The sequence below is a fragment of the Leptonychotes weddellii genome, chromosome 9 (assembly GCF_054177405.1).
Source record: "Leptonychotes weddellii isolate Sample4059 chromosome 9, ASM5417740v2, whole genome shotgun sequence".
Classification (NCBI taxonomy): domain Eukaryota; kingdom Metazoa; phylum Chordata; class Mammalia; order Carnivora; family Phocidae; genus Leptonychotes; species Leptonychotes weddellii.
Genome location: NC_138377.1, coordinates 6,698,979 through 6,717,870, shown reverse-complemented (window position 1 = coordinate 6,717,870; position 18,892 = coordinate 6,698,979). Strand labels below are relative to the sequence as shown.

Below are 18,892 nucleotides of genomic sequence, written 5' to 3'. Positions count from 1 at the left end.
GACTGAGATTGCATTGACTCTGTCATTTTGGGAAGAATTGACATCTTCACAATATTCTTTTCTGTCAATGAATATGGTACACCCTTGTATTTAGGTGGTCTTTCATTTATCTCAGTCATGTTTGCAGTTGTCTCTGGCTGTGTAGAGATCATACCCATCTTCCATGTCTGTTTTCTTCTAAGTGCTTATTAATTCTTCATCTGTTTCTTTTGTATCATCTGTAATTACCATAGAACTTTACTTCATGTCATTTGGTTGTCAGCTCTGTCTGCTGTTTTTTGATGTTTCTAATATAAGTTCTGTAGTGATTATTGTTCTATTTATTGGCTGTGCAGTTTCCTTGTTATCTCTTCATTTTCTCATTTTCTTTTTTAAATTATCATTACTCATTTACTCAGTTTTTTAAATTTTTTTTTTTTTTTTTTTTAAGCCTCCAGTGCATGTTATGAAATTTTCTTCTTTTGGGAGGAATGTGTTTTCTTTCAGAGTGGAATCTTCAGCTGTCTTTTGTGTGCTATGACCATTTATCATCTTCTCTTTTTGTCCCCAAGATTTCTAACTTTGTTGGCGTGCTTCTTCTCTGGATCGTATTAATAGTGAATAGAATAGCTTTACCTGGGCCTAACAGATTATTGTATTTGTGAATCCTTGGCTTTCCCATTGGATTAAACTGTTTTGCTTTTCCTCAGGGTTCGGATTTGAGGGTTTGGCATTGTTAAGGGGCTTTTTTTGCCTGCAGTTCATACTCTGGGAGGATCTGGAGGGCCATGGCTCAGCTGGTACGCAGGTCAGATTACCTGTCTTTCCTCAGTACCTGCTCCATTCCCTTCCTGGCCAGAGGAGGCAAAAATTTGGTAAAATCTAAATCCACGGGAGAGAAACCTTGTTGGGGATTCTTCTCTATGGCTTTAGCTATGTTTTACTCATTTTCTGTTTTGTCGTATATTTTGGTAAATCATTGTTTATTGTTGAAAATAATTAGTCTTGAATGATTGTGGTTATTCTGCCCTCTTTCTCCAGGGAAGAAACAGAATCACATGTCCTGCTTTCAATGAGGGACTGTGAGAGTGGGGAACGGCTCTTCCAGGGGGCTGTTCCAGTCTTTCTTTTCAAGCTTCCTATTTATATTTTGTAAATTGAAGGTCAGTGGTGAAAAATTTCTGAATGGTGTTCACTTAAGTTCTTTTCCCCAATATGGTTCTTCAGGAGCCACATGTTTCTTTCTAAAAGTGTCTGACTCTTCTTGGCCACAACTTCCCAATGGTTATGGTGAGAGGCTCTGTCACTGTTGCTGCTGAAATATTTTTTAATTGCTATTTTGTGTTCATTTCTTCAGAGTTTAGTGGGGCAGAGGTTGAAATACTACCCCCCAAATGTCCCCTGTTTTACACACATTTTAGCTTGTTTGTGGGTGTGAACGTTTCAGGGTCACTGAAATCTGTGTCCTTCCCCCACGAGAGTAGACTGTGCGTGTTGTGCTGTCACCCTCTCAGCTCCTCATAGACCGTCTCCCACATTACAGTCACCTGACATTTCAGTTTTTGTACATTCATTTTCGGATAATGACAGTAAATTCTTCATTCCTCATGGCATCTTAAGAGTGGAGAACTTGAACTAGTGAAGAACACAATATCCCTAACTCTGTTAGCCTTATGTTGTAACATTTTATTTTGCTAAGCCCTTTCCCCCAGACCTGTTAATAATGAGCAGAATTCACGAGTTGTACTTGCTCTTCCTGCCTCCAGAGTAGATACCTAAACGTGTTGACAGGACATCTGAACAAAGCAGTAACAACAGCAACTACAAATACAGTGAAGTCCTGCATGGGCTCCATTTACAGTGCATCGTACTTCACCACATGGCATTCGTGCATGTGGGGTTACTCTGGACACTTACCTAAGACGATTTACAGAACTCTGAAGTGATTTCTTCCAGGACTTAGAGTTTTAGAGACTTAATGTGTATGTGTTTAATGTTTTGATAAAAGCTAAGATTACTCTTTTGCTTTAATCTGTTTTTTAGCATGTATTTTTCACCTTGAGGATGTAGACTGTAACAGTGCCAGGCACATAGTGGGTGCTTAGTTAGTATGTGGTGGGTTCTCTGCCCCTGGTAACGTGAAGGCCCATGTTATTGCAGAAGGAAATTGTAATATTCATGATTCTTGTTACAGCCTTTATCACTAGAACTCATTTAAAATAATAAATCACTTTAATGCATTCTAGCAGAATATTTTTAGATTATTCTTTAAATTAATCTGCCCCTCTTTTTAAGTCACTCACTTCCTGACCCACTTCCCATCTTTTCATCTCTTCTTTTTCCGATTATGTCTGACCTTTTCCTGCTTTTTCTCAAAATATATCTGTAATTACTTAAGTCCACTTAAACATTACACAGTTTGTAAAGGGCTTGGAGTAAAATAGGAAGTCAGCTCTTTATTATTGCAACACTAGTTGAATCGTTGCTCGAGGGGTGCAGACCCATAGATATTTCTGTGTAAAAAACCATGCTAGGCTCCACGAGAGCTCCGCACATATAGAAGGGAGAAACAGGAGTGTGGACAAGGCTCTGCCAGGCACACAGCTCGGTGGACTCTCCCTCTTTAGGAAGGGATGTGCTAACGTGGGAGCACAGCAGCCGGGGACTGTAAGGGAGGCGGCATAGCTCTGAGACGGAAATTGGAGCAGGAACGAAGAGCTCTGAGTTTTAGTCTTTCCCACGCCCAGCTGAGAAACACTGAGCCAGTTCTCTTAGCCTTCTTCTGTCTCCAGCCTCAGCATTTTCTGTCTATAGTGTGAATTTTAACTAACTCTGCTGGTTTGTAAGTATTGTGTAACACACATGTCTGCTTTGCTTTCATAGAAGATAGGTGTTCTGTGTTTATTTAGTTACTGTCGAGTAACAACCTGTTTTTTTTTGGTTGCTATTAATGAATGTAGGAGCATAGCTGAATCATGCTATTAGTTTATAAAGTCTGTACCATTTGCATGGTGACTTCAGGTGGTCTTAAGTAAATAAATAAGATGAACTGATTGGTGCAGTCAATCTCTAAATAATTGTATTTAGAGTTCTTTGTTCATCGACACATGTATAGTACCAAACATTTAGAAATTTTAGGCTGTATATTCTAAATTTCTATAATAAACATTTGTGATTTTTATAATAAAGAGTTAAAAACCAACAACAGTCCTGAATACTCCTCACCTTTGATATAGCCATGGATCTGATTGGCTTTTCTTAGAGGCTGTTGAAAGCATCTAGAGGTGATCTTTTGATGTGTGACCTGGTAAGCAAAGAATGAACGGGTCTTCGGTTTTTGCCTCGCAGGATTTTTATTCTTTGTCCTGTTAAAACAGCTTTAAGTCTCTAAGTGGTCTCTAGTCAGTGTTTAGACTATTAGTAAATTATCAGTCCAAATGCATCTAGCTGATTTGTCTTCCTGTTTCTAAGCTGGAAGTGAGAAGCTGCTAATTAACTAAATTTTAGCCTAGCATATCTGAACACTTCAAAAATACAATGTGTAATACGTTCGCTAATGCCCTTTGAAATAAACCTAATTTTCTGCAGATATTTTAGCTGTGCTGAATTAAAAGAAAACTCTATTCTAAGTTTATAAGTCATTCTGGTGTATTGTATAATATTTTGATTTCATTTATAGATGCAGAGGCATTTTGTGGGACCTGGTATGGAATATGACAGAATCAGAGATTAGCGTAGTCCCTTTGTGAAGCCGTTTTTTGTTCAGAGAGAACCAAAATATGCACTGTCTGAAGCCCAAGATGTTGACAAATAACAAAGTGAAGCATTAGGAGATATCAGGAGAAAGAAGCTGCCAGTGAATTTGTTTGGAATTTTACTCATTGCCTTATAGAATTAATAACACACTTAAATGCTATTAAATATGAAAGGGTTTTTTTTTTTTTTTTAAATTGGTCTTTTCCTGTAGGCTATTGGCCCCTTCTGTCAAAACTAAATACATTCTCAGAAGAGTTGGGCAGGAGATACCCAGCTGAAGTATGGACTAATGAAATTCAGTGCTTTACCTATTGCATGATGCTTAAAATACAGGTGTTTTTTTTTGTTGGTTGAATACTGGCTGATTTTCATTCCTATGTAATTTACTTGCATGGAGATTAAGAAAGCTCTTTTTTATTAAATAAGCTTGAGAACAAGATGAATGCACTAGGTTCTTGGGTAGAATGTATTGGATAGCTCCCTTTATAATGAGCATTTAAAAATCTGCCTCCTTAAAATCGGAAAATGCATTCTTTCCTGTATGGAAAGCAATAAAGTAGTGAAATATTCCTCCTTAATTTTGGTCTGAACGAACAAAAGTGTCTGTGTTTATTCCTGCCTAATGCATCACAAATCTGCTGACATGCTAACCTTGGAGTCTTGGCTGGCGTTAATCAGGCCTGTGCACCGGCAGGAAAGATGCACCTAATGCACTCCATCAGTGCAGTTTGCATATGGAAGTTCTCACAGGGGAGCTGCCCTGTGCCAGCTGAGGGTTACCTGCCCACTGCAGTTATTGTATGTAATTATTGAACCAATCTGTTCAGCCCAGCAGGGTTTAGATGGTAATCATGAAGCAACACTTTGGAAAAGAAAGAGGTAAGGCACTCTCCCCTTCTCTCATCAGTTATATGAAGTTACAGCCATTCTTAACAGCTATTTTTGAGAGGCAATATCTCCATATACAAATCTGCTAAATGAATGCCTTTGAAAGTTTCTTAAGGTTTAGTCAAGTTATTTTTGTCTGTGTGAAGTGTTTTCTTCAGGAGCGTGGCGGAGATCTTGGAGTTCTGATCTTTCCATGGCCACCTTAAGAATATTTTGAAACAGTGGGATTATTTGTAATATGTAGATAATAACAGTTCTGACCATTTTGGGTTTTAAAGTAATGTGGTTTGAGTAGAGTGGAGCTTTCTCATGCAGCTCTCTGTGGAACAGAACCCGCGGTTGCCATCAGGCAAGAGAACGGTGTGCTGTCAGCAGGCAGTGTGGGGAATGGCCCGAAGCAAGGGAGATGCTCAGATGAAGTTTAACTTAATATTAATTGTTAGAAAATATAAGTGAGGACGTTCCGATGCATTGTGAATCTGAAATTTGGGACAGATGAGAGGACTTCCTAAACGAAATCTGGGCCACCCAGGGAAGCTTTGAATTATCATTTGGATTTTAACACATTTAAATTTGAGACTACATGGGATAAAGTTATAGGAGAAATACAAAGTTGTAAAGTTATTACTAAGTCCTTCCGTAGTGATTCCTACATGTAGACGTGTGGAGTAATTTAAAAACTTCACACAGGACTGAACTAGTTAGAAAATGTCATAGTGATAGAAAATAATAAAAAGAAACTGAACGAACACTTGGGAAGACCGCCTGGTGACAGAATTTAAGCATTAACTCCTAAGTAACCCTCAACTAGAAAAAATAAATAGAAAGCTGGAAAAAATAAATAGAAAGTTGAGGAGAATCCAACCTATTTTGGAGATTTTAGGAAAGCTGTGTACTTTTAAGACTCTTCCTTTACAGGAAGGTGTCCCCCTTAAACTTTTAATGAAAAGTATACCAAAAGAAGACCTTTATTGGAAGTTTGTTGTTATTGATTCATGAGCAGAATTTTGCCATTGATTGATAGAGTATAACCAGTGATATACTATATGCACAAGGTGTGTATTTTCCCCTTTATCAAGTAGATTACTGTCCCTCCCCCCACATAGCCCACACACATTGTAAAATGCGGAGAATAAGTATCGTTGGCCTGAGTGGTGAAACCAAGTTTGTTAAATGCTTTGCTTTTAAAAGAGAGTTTCTGTATCATCAATCCTGATGGTTAGGCTTTCAATGATGAACTATAAAAAGCATAAAAGCTTGAGGTGGTTACAACAAACAAGCTGACATTCAGACTAACTGAATAGTTGAAGATTCTCTTAATCCCATTTTCTTCCATCCACAGCCCCTTCCCCTTAGGTAACTACCGCCCTGTAGTTGTGTGTATTCTTACTGTATGTTTTGATTCACCCACACCTGGATAGATTCACATATATACTAGTATATGGTAAGTTTGTGTATTTACTTCTTTGACCATCAGACCACATCTCTCTCTCTTTTCAAAAATCTTTGTGTGTACCAAGCGCAAGAAAGGAATCGAGGAGAGCACTGAATCCAGTGTTGAAGATATGGAATGCTCAGGTACACAGACAGAAGAGGCCACAAAAACCCGTAAGTTGAACAGTCTTGCCTATTAGCTTTTTCCATATATAAACACAGATTTCATTTCCTTCCGCTAAGTAAGAGGTTAACTTATGGTCATAACATTTTGATTTTATGATAAAATATCATACAAGAGGATCTTCTATTTGTATAGTATTATCACAGTGTCCTTTGTATACATTGTATTATTTACTGTTCACAGTAGTCACGAAGTTGGGGTGGGGAGCTACTCTCATTTTGCATCTAGGGAGCCCAAGACATGGAGCACTGAAATGGCAGAGCCAGAGCTCTTACCTCTCAGGCTGCTCTCTTTCCATTTCTGCACACGGATTACACATCATGGGATACAGGGGAAGGTCCAGATCCGGCGAGTAGTACCTGGGCTTACTGCGGCTGCCAAGTTCCACGGGCCTGAGCCATCCGTGTGCCCCCCACAAAGTCTGCCAGCTCTTCTTGTCTCTCAACAAGTTGGGGCGCAAGGAATTAAAGCCTCAGTCATCACTTTTCAAAGCTCTTGAAGCAAAAAGCAGAGTATAAAGTCATTTCTGAGATGGCTCGTAAACTGGTGCTGAAGGCTCTTCCAGTATGGAGCCGAGCTGACGTTGGCATCAGCAGGGCTGCATCTGCAAAGGGCACAGTGGGGTTGGGCTTCCGTGTGGTCCACTTCGTAGACAGCTGGTGCGGATGTGTAGGTGCACCTCTGGGCGGCCCAGAAAAGTGAAAACAGGTTCCAGGTTTCACAAGAGATGATTTCTTGGGCGCGATGAAGAGATTGAGCGCTGGTTGCGGTACCAGGCTTTTCTTTTTCCAGACTTCTCTCCTATCTCGCTGCCTTTTATTTATTTATTCTTTTCTTGGTTCTGAAACATTTCTCACTTTCTAATAGAAAAGGCTCATTTTTGGTAAATGTTTCATGAGAGCCCAAGTGCCCTGTTGAGTCGGGCCAGGGACCTATTTTACCTTCCCTTTGGTAGTGTCCGCCTGTGCACATCTGTGGAAGACAAGCCTTTGACTTTCAAAGAGAATCTTCTGCACTCGAGTCTGTTAACACTGTCTTTCTTGTGTAGTATGGATAGGACTTCCTTAGGTTCACATGAATTCACCCCAGACAATACTGGGGGTATCTAGAGAGGGAGGATAGAACCTCACCCTGGAGGCTAAAGGTTTTGAAGAAGTTCCTTTCTGTCTCCTGCAGCCATTTTCCGATCCCTGCTGTTCTCCCCGCCTCCTGTCTTGTTCATTTTGTTATTAGGAAGTGAGGAATCCCGAGGAGCAGTGCATGGAAGCCTGTGTCAGCCAGAGGCTAGCGGCAGCAGCTACGACAGTGAGTGGGAGCAAAACTAAGGAGCATTTGTAAAGATAGAGCAATATTCTTACTTTAAAAAAATCCCTTAAAAAGTTTTTAAAACAGAGAGTTTCAGTTCAGCAAAGGAACCAGCCCACATTGTGATAATAAGGTTGATACCCATTTAGACTGGAGTGAATTCACAGCTGTGCATGGAGAAAACTCATGCCTCTCCTGACTGCCTGAAGGTCATTTGTTACCTGAACTTTGCTTAATGAGCATCAGAATTATTTGTTTTGATACATCAATAATTTTAAATTGGACTGTAATTATGAAAAAATGTTTTTCATACCCCAAATTTTAACTTAAGGTCCTTACGCTGCTGGTTTTCACTGGGAGAAAATATATGAGTATTTTTGTTTTATTTATTAATAACAAAAGAAGAGTGTGGACCCCATTGCATATTTGAGGAGAACAATCCAGATCTTTTGTTTCAGTTTAAGAAGATAGAGAATAATCACATTCTCCCTGATTTATATAAACTCCAAATTGCTTTACTTAAATGCTGTTTCTCTTCTTATTGTAATTTATCCTTTCTCCTAAAGTATAGGGCTAGTTAAAGTATTTTATTGTCTAAATATTCATAAATGAGAGAAATATTACCTGAGATGGTAAAATGTTATTGCTTCTGGCAAAAAAAAAAAAAAGGCCAGTGTTCATGAAAATACGTATTTGTATTCATCATTTTAAAATAACTTGAAGGAGGAGGCACATTATTATGTTTGAATTTTGTTTTAAAAAAATATATAATACAATTCAGTGACTTCTGTGTCCTAGAGCTTTAAGATTTTGTGTCATAAACGTGTTTCAAGAATGGTTACCTCTAACAGCAGCTTTAGAAATGTCAGTTTCTTCATTAACAATTTTATTTTCAAACACAATTTATGGTTTACAATATGGTAAGAGATTTTTCTCACTGTGTGATCTTTCAGAATGCTGTGCCTGGCAAAATGGGAGCAACTTTCCTTTAATATCTATTTAGACCATTTTAAAAACATGTATAATTTTCTTGATACACCTAAACTCATTTTGACTAGTTGGTGGTCTATTGTGTAAGAACACATTCTGAAAGCTTTCAAAATGTGTATTGTGTAGGTTTTCTCAAAGAAAGAGAGGGGGTGACGGGGTGGTTTTCAAGAAGAACAGAGGCCTCTAATCCTTTTATTTTTATGCAAGGCATAATTTTTACCAATTGAGAAAATTTGGTTATTTGCTGCAAGTAATTTTTTCCCCCACAAAATGATAAGCCTTAAAAAACCATGCATATTCTGGCATTTCAAAACCGTCCCAGTACTTCAGAATTGTACTAAAAATTAGTTAATGTAGCCATGATATTTATGGCTAGCTGCTTTGTCCCTCCCGTTCATAAAATGGACAGTACTCTACAACCTTCTCTTGTGAGTGTTATATTTGAAGTAACCTTGAATTTTGGTCCATTCTTGAGAAATCTGAGGGAAGCAGGATTGACGGTTGGTTACCTCTCGAATATCTATGATCTAGTCAAAAAAGGGATATTTTTAAGGGCACACTACAAAGAAACTTCCCACTTATTTTAAATTTCTGCATTAATAAAATCATAGAAGAGTACTTTTCCTTTTTCAGATACCAAATTTTACACGTTAGTCTTGAGATTGCACCTTTTACCAATAGTAATAAATTATGAAAATGGGTATATTTTTTTAAAGAGACGAGAAGAGGAAAAATATTTTTTCTGCCACAATTAGAATTGATTATTAGGGAAAATACTGAATTGATACCTGCAGCAAAGACTTCACGTTGCAGGATCCTGATTACATAATAAATTCCACGTAGTGTTTTTAGTTGCAGTGAAAAATTTTAAATCTAGATTGAAGGAGATAAGCAGCAGTGGTGTTTAAGAGTAAAAAAAAAAAAGCATAAAATGACAAATTAGGATGTTAGTGATAATACTACTACTTGAACAGAGTGATAACTATTGTTAAGTGTCCTTTGTAATGTGACTATTCCAAATTTATTGAAAGGAAGATGTACTATAGTACTGATTATTGACCTGGATTTTGTGATACCCTATTACGCCCCACCTCAGTCCATCACAGTATTCCTCATTTTCTATGCAAAATTAATTTCAAAATTCTTGAAATAAAAAATTAAAAATCTACCATGGAATATTTTTTATCTATCACAAAAATTGAGGAAAAAGCTCAAAAGTTTAAACCAGCTGTAGTAAAGGCTATCTATTATCAATGGCAGGAAAAAAAAAGATATCCATGTAAATTTGAAGTTTGCTTTAATTGAAATATATGGCGGCGCGCCTGGGTGGCTCAGTCGGTTAAGTGCTGCCTTCGGCTCAGGCCGTGATCCCAGGGTCCTGGGATCAAGCCCCGCGTTGGGCTCCCTGCTCCGCGGGAAGCCTGCTTCTCCCTCTCCCTCTGCCTTCTGCTCTGCCTATCTGTGCTCTCTCTCTTTCAAATAAATAAATAAAATCCAAAAAAAAAAAAAAATATGGCAATGAAATAAAAACTGGAACTTGGAAAAAACAAAACAAAACACTGATTTTTAAACTGATCTTCCACACAAGTAACTAAGACTATAAACAGAAAACCTTTAGGATTTATTATTAGATGTGGTAAATATTTTGTCCTAGATTCAAAGAATGTTTTGTACATTTCAGAAAAGAAGTATTGATCTGTTGCTTAGTGCATTCATTGATTAATTATGGGTGACCATGCTGCCCCTCACCCTGGTACCATTGCTCTTTTCTGGGCCAAGGGAGGCGTGAAGCAGAGGGAAGGCACACATCATTGGCCCATGCTAGGCAGCCGTGATCAGACTTACACGTACCCTTCCGACTGCTGTGCTCGCCTTGGAGGTAGAGTGGGGGTGCTAGGTGGGAACAGAGTCTCCTTGGTGAGGTGGAGTTCCTGTAAAGAATTCCGCCCCCAGTAAAGAATCACGGATTTATTCCAACTCAGGAGTAGTTGGATGGGAACTGTCATGAGGTACTTTGACTGGTATCAGATGTGATGCATCTTTAGAAGGCTCCTCAGTTGGGATCTCTTTAATTCCTAGTGGAAAAGACTTTGTGTTTTGGAATGGCCAGGGCTCTCCTGCCTAGAGAGTATGGGTAACAGGCTTTAAAAAGCAACACATTTTATTCCTTGCTTTTCAGAATATGCGTTACTTCATCGCTTCCCTCCAGGAAATGAAGGCCTGTCTTGTTACTATAGCTTACATTAGGAGTTATTGTTTTAAATTGCACAATAAAAGTTTTGGGGAGAAAGATTTCAGTGCCTTTGTAAATTGGATGTGTTTTACCAGTGGGAGAGTTCTGTTGTGACTTAAGACTGAAAGGTAGATGTTAGCATATTTTTGGACATACTAAAAAATGGACACAATTTCCTAAGATTTTCAGGCTGTTAGCCATTACTTTTGTGTAGGAATTTAATCTCCACAAATCCTCCTAGTCAGATTTTTAGATACGAATAAGTATATATGGAAATGCTTATATATCTGTTCTTTAGTTTTTGTAAGTTAATGATTTGAATTTCTTTGTTTTTTTTCTCTTCAAGGTTCAAAAACCAGAAAGAGAGTCCAGAAGTAAATCAAATGCTGTCAACCGACTTTTCTTTTCTTCCTGTCATTTGACTTTTTCCTCTTTTTCTATTTTAAATGTTACATTTTCATGTGAGTCTTTGAGGATGGGGCTGACCATGAAATACTATGTCTTTAAAAAATATAAACTTTTTTATTAAGTAAATACTTTGCACAATTTATTAAAGGCTAATTATAAAATTGAAAATCTATAGGTCATACTCTTTCAGCTGATCCCAAGCTGTATGTGTTTGAGGTTCTGAAGCAGCTGTAAGAAAAACCACCATGATGTGTACTTTCTAATCATTGTCCATTGCCCCGAGTGTATAGAAATGCTTGGCAAAATCTTCCCCTTTAAGCAGATATACAAACCTTAAAATAAAGGTCTCTTTTTGCATGATACAAATACACCATTTGTTGTGGCCATAAGATTTGGATTGCATTGGTTCTTTTCAGTTCCACAAGCATTTATTGAGCACCTGCTGTATGAAGCAAGAGGAACAAAAAAGGGAAAGGGTTATGAAAGCAAAAGTGGGGTACTAAGCAGGTCTGTGGGAGACCAAACCCACATATTTGAAAGTGAGATTGCAGAATGACTACCTACGCATGCAAACTGTATGAAAAGAAAATACGATAAAGTATCCAGTGGTAGCATGATTACAGATTTATAGACTGGCTTCTTTTAAGGAGATCCTGTGGAAAAAAAAAAAACAAAGCAGACTTATTGCTCATTCACAGGAGATTATTTTTCTTGTAAGTGTCGTTTTTGTAGCATATGATGTCTGTGCAGTAAACCAAAGCACTCGAGAGTTTTAGTGATCAGAGATTTTCAGATTTGAACTTTTTATAGTTTCCCTGGTAATAAAAGCTTGGGATTTAAACTATATGAACAATTTCAAGGTTTACTTTGTTGCAGAAATTGGAATTGGGTTGGATTTCCCAAATCGCTTAATGGCACATTCCATCTTACCGCTTAATGGTACATTCCATCTTTGTAGATGACATAGAGACACACTTTTATTTCAGCATTTAAGCATTAAGCATGTATTTTTTTTTTTATTTGAGAGAGAGAGAATGAGAGACAGCACGAGAGGGAAGAGGGCAGAGGGAGAAGCAGACCCCCTGCTGAGCAGCGAGCCCGATATGGGACTCGATCCCGGGACTCCAGGATCATGACCTGAGCCGAAGGCAGTCGCTTCACCAACTGAGCCACCCAGGCGCCCCAAGCATGTATTTTAATATGTGTTCAGAACATAAGTAGCACATGAAACTGGTGATTTCTCTGTTGCTTAGGACAAGCTTCGAGGAGGTATTTCTGTATTTAAAAAAGTGAGTTGATTTAAAGAAAATGTTAAGTAATAGTACAGGTGGAATGTCAACATACCCCAAATTGTCAAGGTGGAACCACGTTGGAGGAGCTCTGAGCCAACACTGAGACTCTAAAACTTTGGCCCCAAATGTGGGTGTTTAGGTGTCACATGGAATATGTGTCACTGTAGTGGTCAGATGTTGAAAAGTGCAGACCAGATCTGCAGACTTTCCTTTGAAAGTTCATCTTTTAAATGCCTCCTGAAGTTCTTGAGCTGTGTGTCTTTGCAGAAGAGAGAACTAGATTTTGGGCAGAACCTCCTCCTGTTTTCTGTAGAATGTTGGATTTTCGTGCTCATCAGTGTTATGGTCCCAAGTTTATTTGTAACACCTAAATCAACTCTAAAGTTCTGTTTCAAACACATTGATGCTTAAAATAGGATAAAATGTGTGTGGTGTGTTTTTGTGTATATGCCTTAGCCTTTTTTATTTTCCAAAACACAAAAACATAGCAAAACCTGTTGGTTAAATATTAAGAAAACAGATATTTCCTCACATACTGTTTTTAACAAGTGCTGGCATTTTCTCGAATGTTACTCTGTTGGCAGGGCTGCAGAAATTAAAAACTAGTAGCCATAGTAGCCAGTTGGATTCATTGGCTGCATCTCCTTACTCCGCTGCTCTTCTCCTTCCTACCTTACACTGGGTTTTTTTTAGGCTCCCTTTATTTTATTTATTTTTTTATTTTTTAAAGATTTTATTTATTTATTTGAGAGAGAGATAGCGAGAGCAGGAACACAAGCAGGGGGAGTGGGAGAGCGAGAAGCAGGCTTCCTGCCGAGCAGAGAGCCCGATGCGAGACTCGATCCCAGGACCCTGGGATCATGACCTGAGCCGAAGGCAGTCGCTTAACCAACTGAGCCACCCAGGCGCCCAGTAGTGATCTCTTAAGACAAATAAAATGCTAATCGGCCAGAGCTATAAAGCCTCAATTATTTTTTTGAATTACTAAATTAAATGTGCATATGAAGGCCTAAGTCGCCTAGCAATAAATTAGTGGTGGAAATATAAATAAATTATATGTATTTATGTGTATGTGTTTATAAGTGGTTGAGCAATATGTGCTTGATTATCCCTTAAAATGCTATTTTGTTGGCTATATTCTTGTGATTACCAAAGTTTATTAATAATACCTGGTCACTAGGAAATTTAGAACACACAGAAAAGTATCAAAAGACAAACCAGCCATATTACTCCCACCCACAGGCAACCACTGTGAATGTCTTGACACATTTTCTTCCAGGCTTTTCTATGCATCTTTATTTCAAATAATTATTATACTTGATATAAAACTTCATATATAGCTTTTTAAAGCTAGAATTAAATACTTTCCACGTTATTATAGATACTTCATGAATATAATTTTTATGTTTCTGTAATATTTTTTCTTGTGGATTTATGACGCTTTCCTGACCATTTCCCTAATATTGGACATTTAAGTTGTCTTTGGTATTGGGATATAAGTAATTTTTTTTTTAAGTTTTTTTTTTAAGTTCATTCAAGTAATCTCTACACCCAACGTGAGGCTCGAACTCACAACCCCGTGATCAAGAGTTGCATGCTCTGCCAACTGAGCCAGCCAGGAGCTCCTATAAGTAATATTCTTGATTAAACTAGGCAGAAATCTTTGTCCACATGTGCGAATCTATTTCCTTGGATTTTCAGAAGGGAACCACTGGGTCAAAGACTATGAAAATGGAAGGTTACTGATGCATATTAACAAGTTGCTTTGCAGAAATCCACCAGCCAGCACTTTGCCCAGCAAATCAGAGTGCACAGCTTAGATTTGTCATCCTTGAATATTACTAATTTTTATCATTTGATAAGGTAAATTTTTTTTCATTGCTAGTGAACCTGAGCAATTATTTTTTATTTGTAAACTAATTGCTCTGTTTTCTTCCTGGTGTATTTGATTGTACTGTTTGTATAGTGGTGATCTTAACCCTTGGTTATATTTGTTGCTGACTTTTTCCCATTTGTTTTTTGTTGGTGGTAATATTTTTTATTTTTGTGAAATTTAATATTTATGGCTTTAATCTTTTGATCTTTTTCATTGTAATTTCCACCAGTGTTTTAAAATATTCCTCATCCTGAAATCAGAAATATTTACCATAGCTTTTTCTAGGCTTTTTGTCTTAATGCTCCTAAATTTTTCATCCATATGGAATTAGTTTTGGCATATCTATGCCAGGAGGTAAGGATCACAATGTATTTTTTTTTTCCAAATAGCTAACCGGTAGCTCCAGTACTTTTTTTTTTTTTTTAAGATTTTATTTATTTATTCATGAGAGACAGAGAGAGAGAGAGGCAGAGGGAGAAGCAGGCTTCCAAGGAGCAGGGAGCCCGATGCGGGACTTCATCCCAGGACCCTGAGATCATGACCTGAGCCAAAGGCAGACGCTCAACCATCTGAGCCACCCAGGCGCCCTCCAGTACTTTTGTTAAATAAATCTTCCCCAGCCCCTTATACCCTGGTTTGTGTGATGCCTGCCTTATTATATATTAAGTTATTTTACCAGGGTGTCTTTCTGGACTGTCTGTCTGATTTCATTGATCTGTCTGTCCTTATGCCAGCACCACACATTTGTAATTAATGCCATTTTACTTATTCTTGTCTCCTAGACCACATTAACAGAAATCAAAATGAAAGAAAAAATTCACTTATGAGCTTACTACACTACAAAAATCAAACTCTTGTTCTTTGGGTAGGATATTTTTTAAGTCCTGTTACCATGCCTTCGTAATTTCTCATAATTATAGCAGTTGCATAGATAAATAAGGTTTTGTGAGTTTTGGTTTCTTTTAAAGTTCTACAGGTATTCTATACCCCTCATTCATTAAGCTCTGCTGGTATAAGGAGGACAAGGCACACTGAGGAATCAATACTGGAAAAGGGTCTCTGGATACATAGCAACAGCCTCACACATTGGATCAGTGATTCTTTGCAGTATACCGCTGACCAGGTGGTTTAGGCAACTCTGTATTCTTGGGTGTGATTTTGCAAATAAAATGTTTACCATTTCCACTGTACTGAGCATGTATTACTCATATAGTGGTGAGCTTTTTATTATGACAGTAGTGTTTCGCAATTTGTGAGTAGCGTTCCTGAATTTTTGTAATTTTGGCTCAAGTTAACCTGTAAAATTTCTGCATTGAGCAAATTATGGTTTTATTTAAGTGAGCCACCGTAAATGATCTCTGAAAATTCTTTCCTCTTTTTGATTTAAAGTGCAGCACTCGTTAGAAGTCTGAATTATCGGAAGGATGACTGGAAATGATCTGTAAGATAACTTTTGTCCCTGGTGCGTGGGGGTGGGAAGAAGTTCCAAGGGCCAGTCCAGAGTTTGCAAGGGGAAGAGAGGGGACAGTGGTCTGAATCTGTTCCTGCTTTTCTGTAGGTTGTCTTTCTGCTGCTAATACCTTTCAGAAGCGAGTGAGGAGTGATCACAGTCATATACATGAAGACCTTGTAACAGCCAGGCTAGTTTGTTTAAAAACTGAAAAATTGCCTATTCAGTAATTCTTTCTGACCTTGACACAAGAATCTTAGTACAGAAGTTCACGCTGATCCTTCTTGGTGTAATTCTCAGATGAGAGCGATGCCCCTACATGCTTTCCCAAACTTTCTTCACAAGGGTCCAGTATGTGCTAGCACTGTATAAATGTCAGAGTTGAGCCACTGAAGGGTCTGCTAACTCTGAACACTGGAAAGTTCCAGGGCAATAGATCACAGGGAAAGTTACAGTTGGGTAGTACATATTGATTCTATTGATTCCATTCCATTTCCCAGTGAAGGGAAAAGGGAGGAATAGTTCTTGCACTTTCCTAGATAGAGAAATGTGCCTAAGATCCCTAGGAAGAGCTCATCTCCCACCCCAAACTGGGGAAAGGAAACTCTGTTCTTTTGTCTTCTTTTATTTCATTAACTCGTCAGAACATTTTGGTGCTAAGGCATGAGTCCATTCAGTTGGAGAAGTATTGTGCACATCCTGATGGGTTTTTATTTATTTATTTATTTATTTTTAAAGATTTTATTTATTTATTTGAGAGAGAGAGAGCACATGAGAGGGGGGAGGGTCAGAGGGAGAAGCAGACTCCCCGCCAAGCAGGGAGCCCGATGCGGGACTCGATCCCGGGACTCCAGGATCATGACCTGAGCCGAAGGCAGTCGCTTAACCAACTGAGCCACCCAGGCGCCCCATCCTGATGGGTTTTAACACTGTAGTTGCAAAGCTGTGTGATCTGGTCCCGCATGCAACAGCACATGCCCGCCGGCCCTTCAGGTTTCTAGTCCAGAAATCCTTGGCAGAGATTGAAATGCTCATGACAAAGATACGTAATTTGTCCTACCATTTGTAATTTAAAGAAGGATCATTTAGACATTTCTTAAGATACACGTTTAGTTGTGGTGGGTTTTTCCCCCCCTTTTTTAAAAGTTCCTAACCAGGTTTTTCAAAGAAGTTGTCTGTATTCCAGGTGCTGCAGCCCCGAAATAAGTCTTTGCTCTGCCATGCAAAGTGTTCAGAAAGCAAAGGTGGCTGAAATTACATGAAAATGGCTTCCAAGGCCCTGTCTGTTCCTGTAGAGGTCAGAGAAAGCACAGCCTGCAGAAACACAATTCGAGGTCAAGAATCCCAGACACCTGCTGTTCCCAGTGAACTGTGTGATGCACATAGAAAATGTTTGGAAGCGAGGGTTGAGCTAAGTGAACAGTCAGGATAATACCTGGTTGGTCTTTTAGCGGCAAAATTGGGGGAAAATATGAAACTTTTTAAAATGGGTTTTTAATTTTTTTTTTTTAATTTTTTTGGTGTTATTGTTGCTATCCCTATTTGAATGTAAAGTTCCTAACAAAAGAAGCAAGCTGCCTTTAGACTGCATTTACTGCTCTTGATGACTCCAGTTGTGTGTAAATATTAGAAAACAGCAGGGTCCTACATTCCAGGAATCACTTGAGCAGTGCCACGAAGACAAGTGTCCTTACTGGTATTGTAGTCATACTCCCAAGCTCGCCCGCTGTTTCTAATCTGTGCGCACAGCCGTGAAAAAACTGGACTGACATTTACAGGCACAGCAGGGAGACGCTTGACTAGGGAATGTTAAAGACTCCGGTACCTCCGATTCAAAGTGGCCACCACACATGACAAATCTTCACAGGAGAGCTAGTCTGCACTTCAGCTGATGCCATAATGAGGGTATCTGTAATGAAGCAAAGAAGTAGAACATTTTTTTCCCTAAGCCCAACTTTTTAGCAGTCAGATATTTATTGTTGTCTTTTTCAGACCTAACCATCTACAGGGAGACTCATTCTGGGTAGGTGAAGGATCTTCTCCTTTCGACCGGTGCTTTTTGGAGGGCCTCTTCCTTCCATGCTCCATCCTCAGTCCCTGCCAGGGCTATACAGGAACTTTCCTCAGTGAAACCGCACTTACCCATCAGCTGTGAATAAAAAGAAAATCTCCTGGAATCTGCTCTAACTGGGATGTAAAAGAGGGTCACTTGCTTTCTGACTCGAGTCTGACAGACTTCACTCCCGGTTTTGTCCCCGGGAGCTGCCAGATTTGTATGCCATAATATACCAGTAATGCAATTAGGTTTGCTGCACATTGTCTGGTTGACTTCTCAGTTAAGAGTTTCTTTCCCTATGGGAATAAGACTAGACAGACTGTCATTTGCTATTACTAATTCTGCTTAGCATTATCACTGGGGTTTTTTTTGTAATTAGCTATCTTAGTTGGCTCTTAAATTTTAATAGCCAATTGAAGCTACATTTTAGCCAAGTTCCATATCTAAATTGCATTCAGTCCATTAACAAAGTTGGTTAAAAGGCTATTAAAACAAAAGCCAATCTATGGTGGTTCGCACTCCCCATGTTAGTCGCCGCAGCAATGCCAGCCTCCCGCGCGTTCTCTAAAGGAACTCACTCTCCTCCAGCGAAGTGACACACAAGCTGGACTGAACTTCCAAGCGGCAAGAAATTCTTGTCGACAAGATTTTTGTTAGGTTCACATATTCAAAAATGTCACTGCTCACACCCGGTTCCTTTTTGTGAGGGTTCTTTTGGGGTTGGGCTTTATTTGCTTGGTGGCGACAGAGGGGGGAAGAAAGGGGCATTTAGTGTTCCAACTGAAAATTGACGGTTTTTGAAAGTGAATAATTGAAATGATGTTTTTCTCCATTTCAGCTGATCAAAATTATTAGCAAAACCATCTGAGGCACCTTCTGGTAGAATTGTAGTCTTGCTGGGTTTAGTTTGTAAAACATTCTGCCAGACATTAAAAAAAAAAAAAATTGTAGCTGAGCCAGCGCATAGGCTCCGAGCGCCCGTTGCCTAATTGATAGTCCCCATTGTCATTATTTTTAAATTCAGAAGACCATTTCTGACGC

The 18,892-nt window shown here is 38.7% G+C and overlaps 1 protein-coding gene across 3 annotated transcripts in view; it reads left to right on the top strand.

Moving 5' to 3' along the window:
* VRK1 (VRK serine/threonine kinase 1) overlaps positions 1-11,566 on the top strand; it is a 235,210-nt gene extending 223,644 nt beyond the window's left edge. For all 3 annotated transcript variants that reach the window (XM_081829983.1, XM_031030676.2, XM_081829982.1), the window contains exons 12-13: positions 6,144-6,231; positions 11,116-11,566. In XM_081829983.1, coding sequence (XP_081686109.1) covers positions 6,144-6,231; positions 11,116-11,147 — 120 coding nt within the window. In that variant the 3' untranslated portion in view covers positions 11,148-11,566. The remainder of the gene's footprint in view (positions 1-6,143; positions 6,232-11,115) is intronic.
* Positions 11,567-18,892: the final 7,326 nt, after the last annotated feature.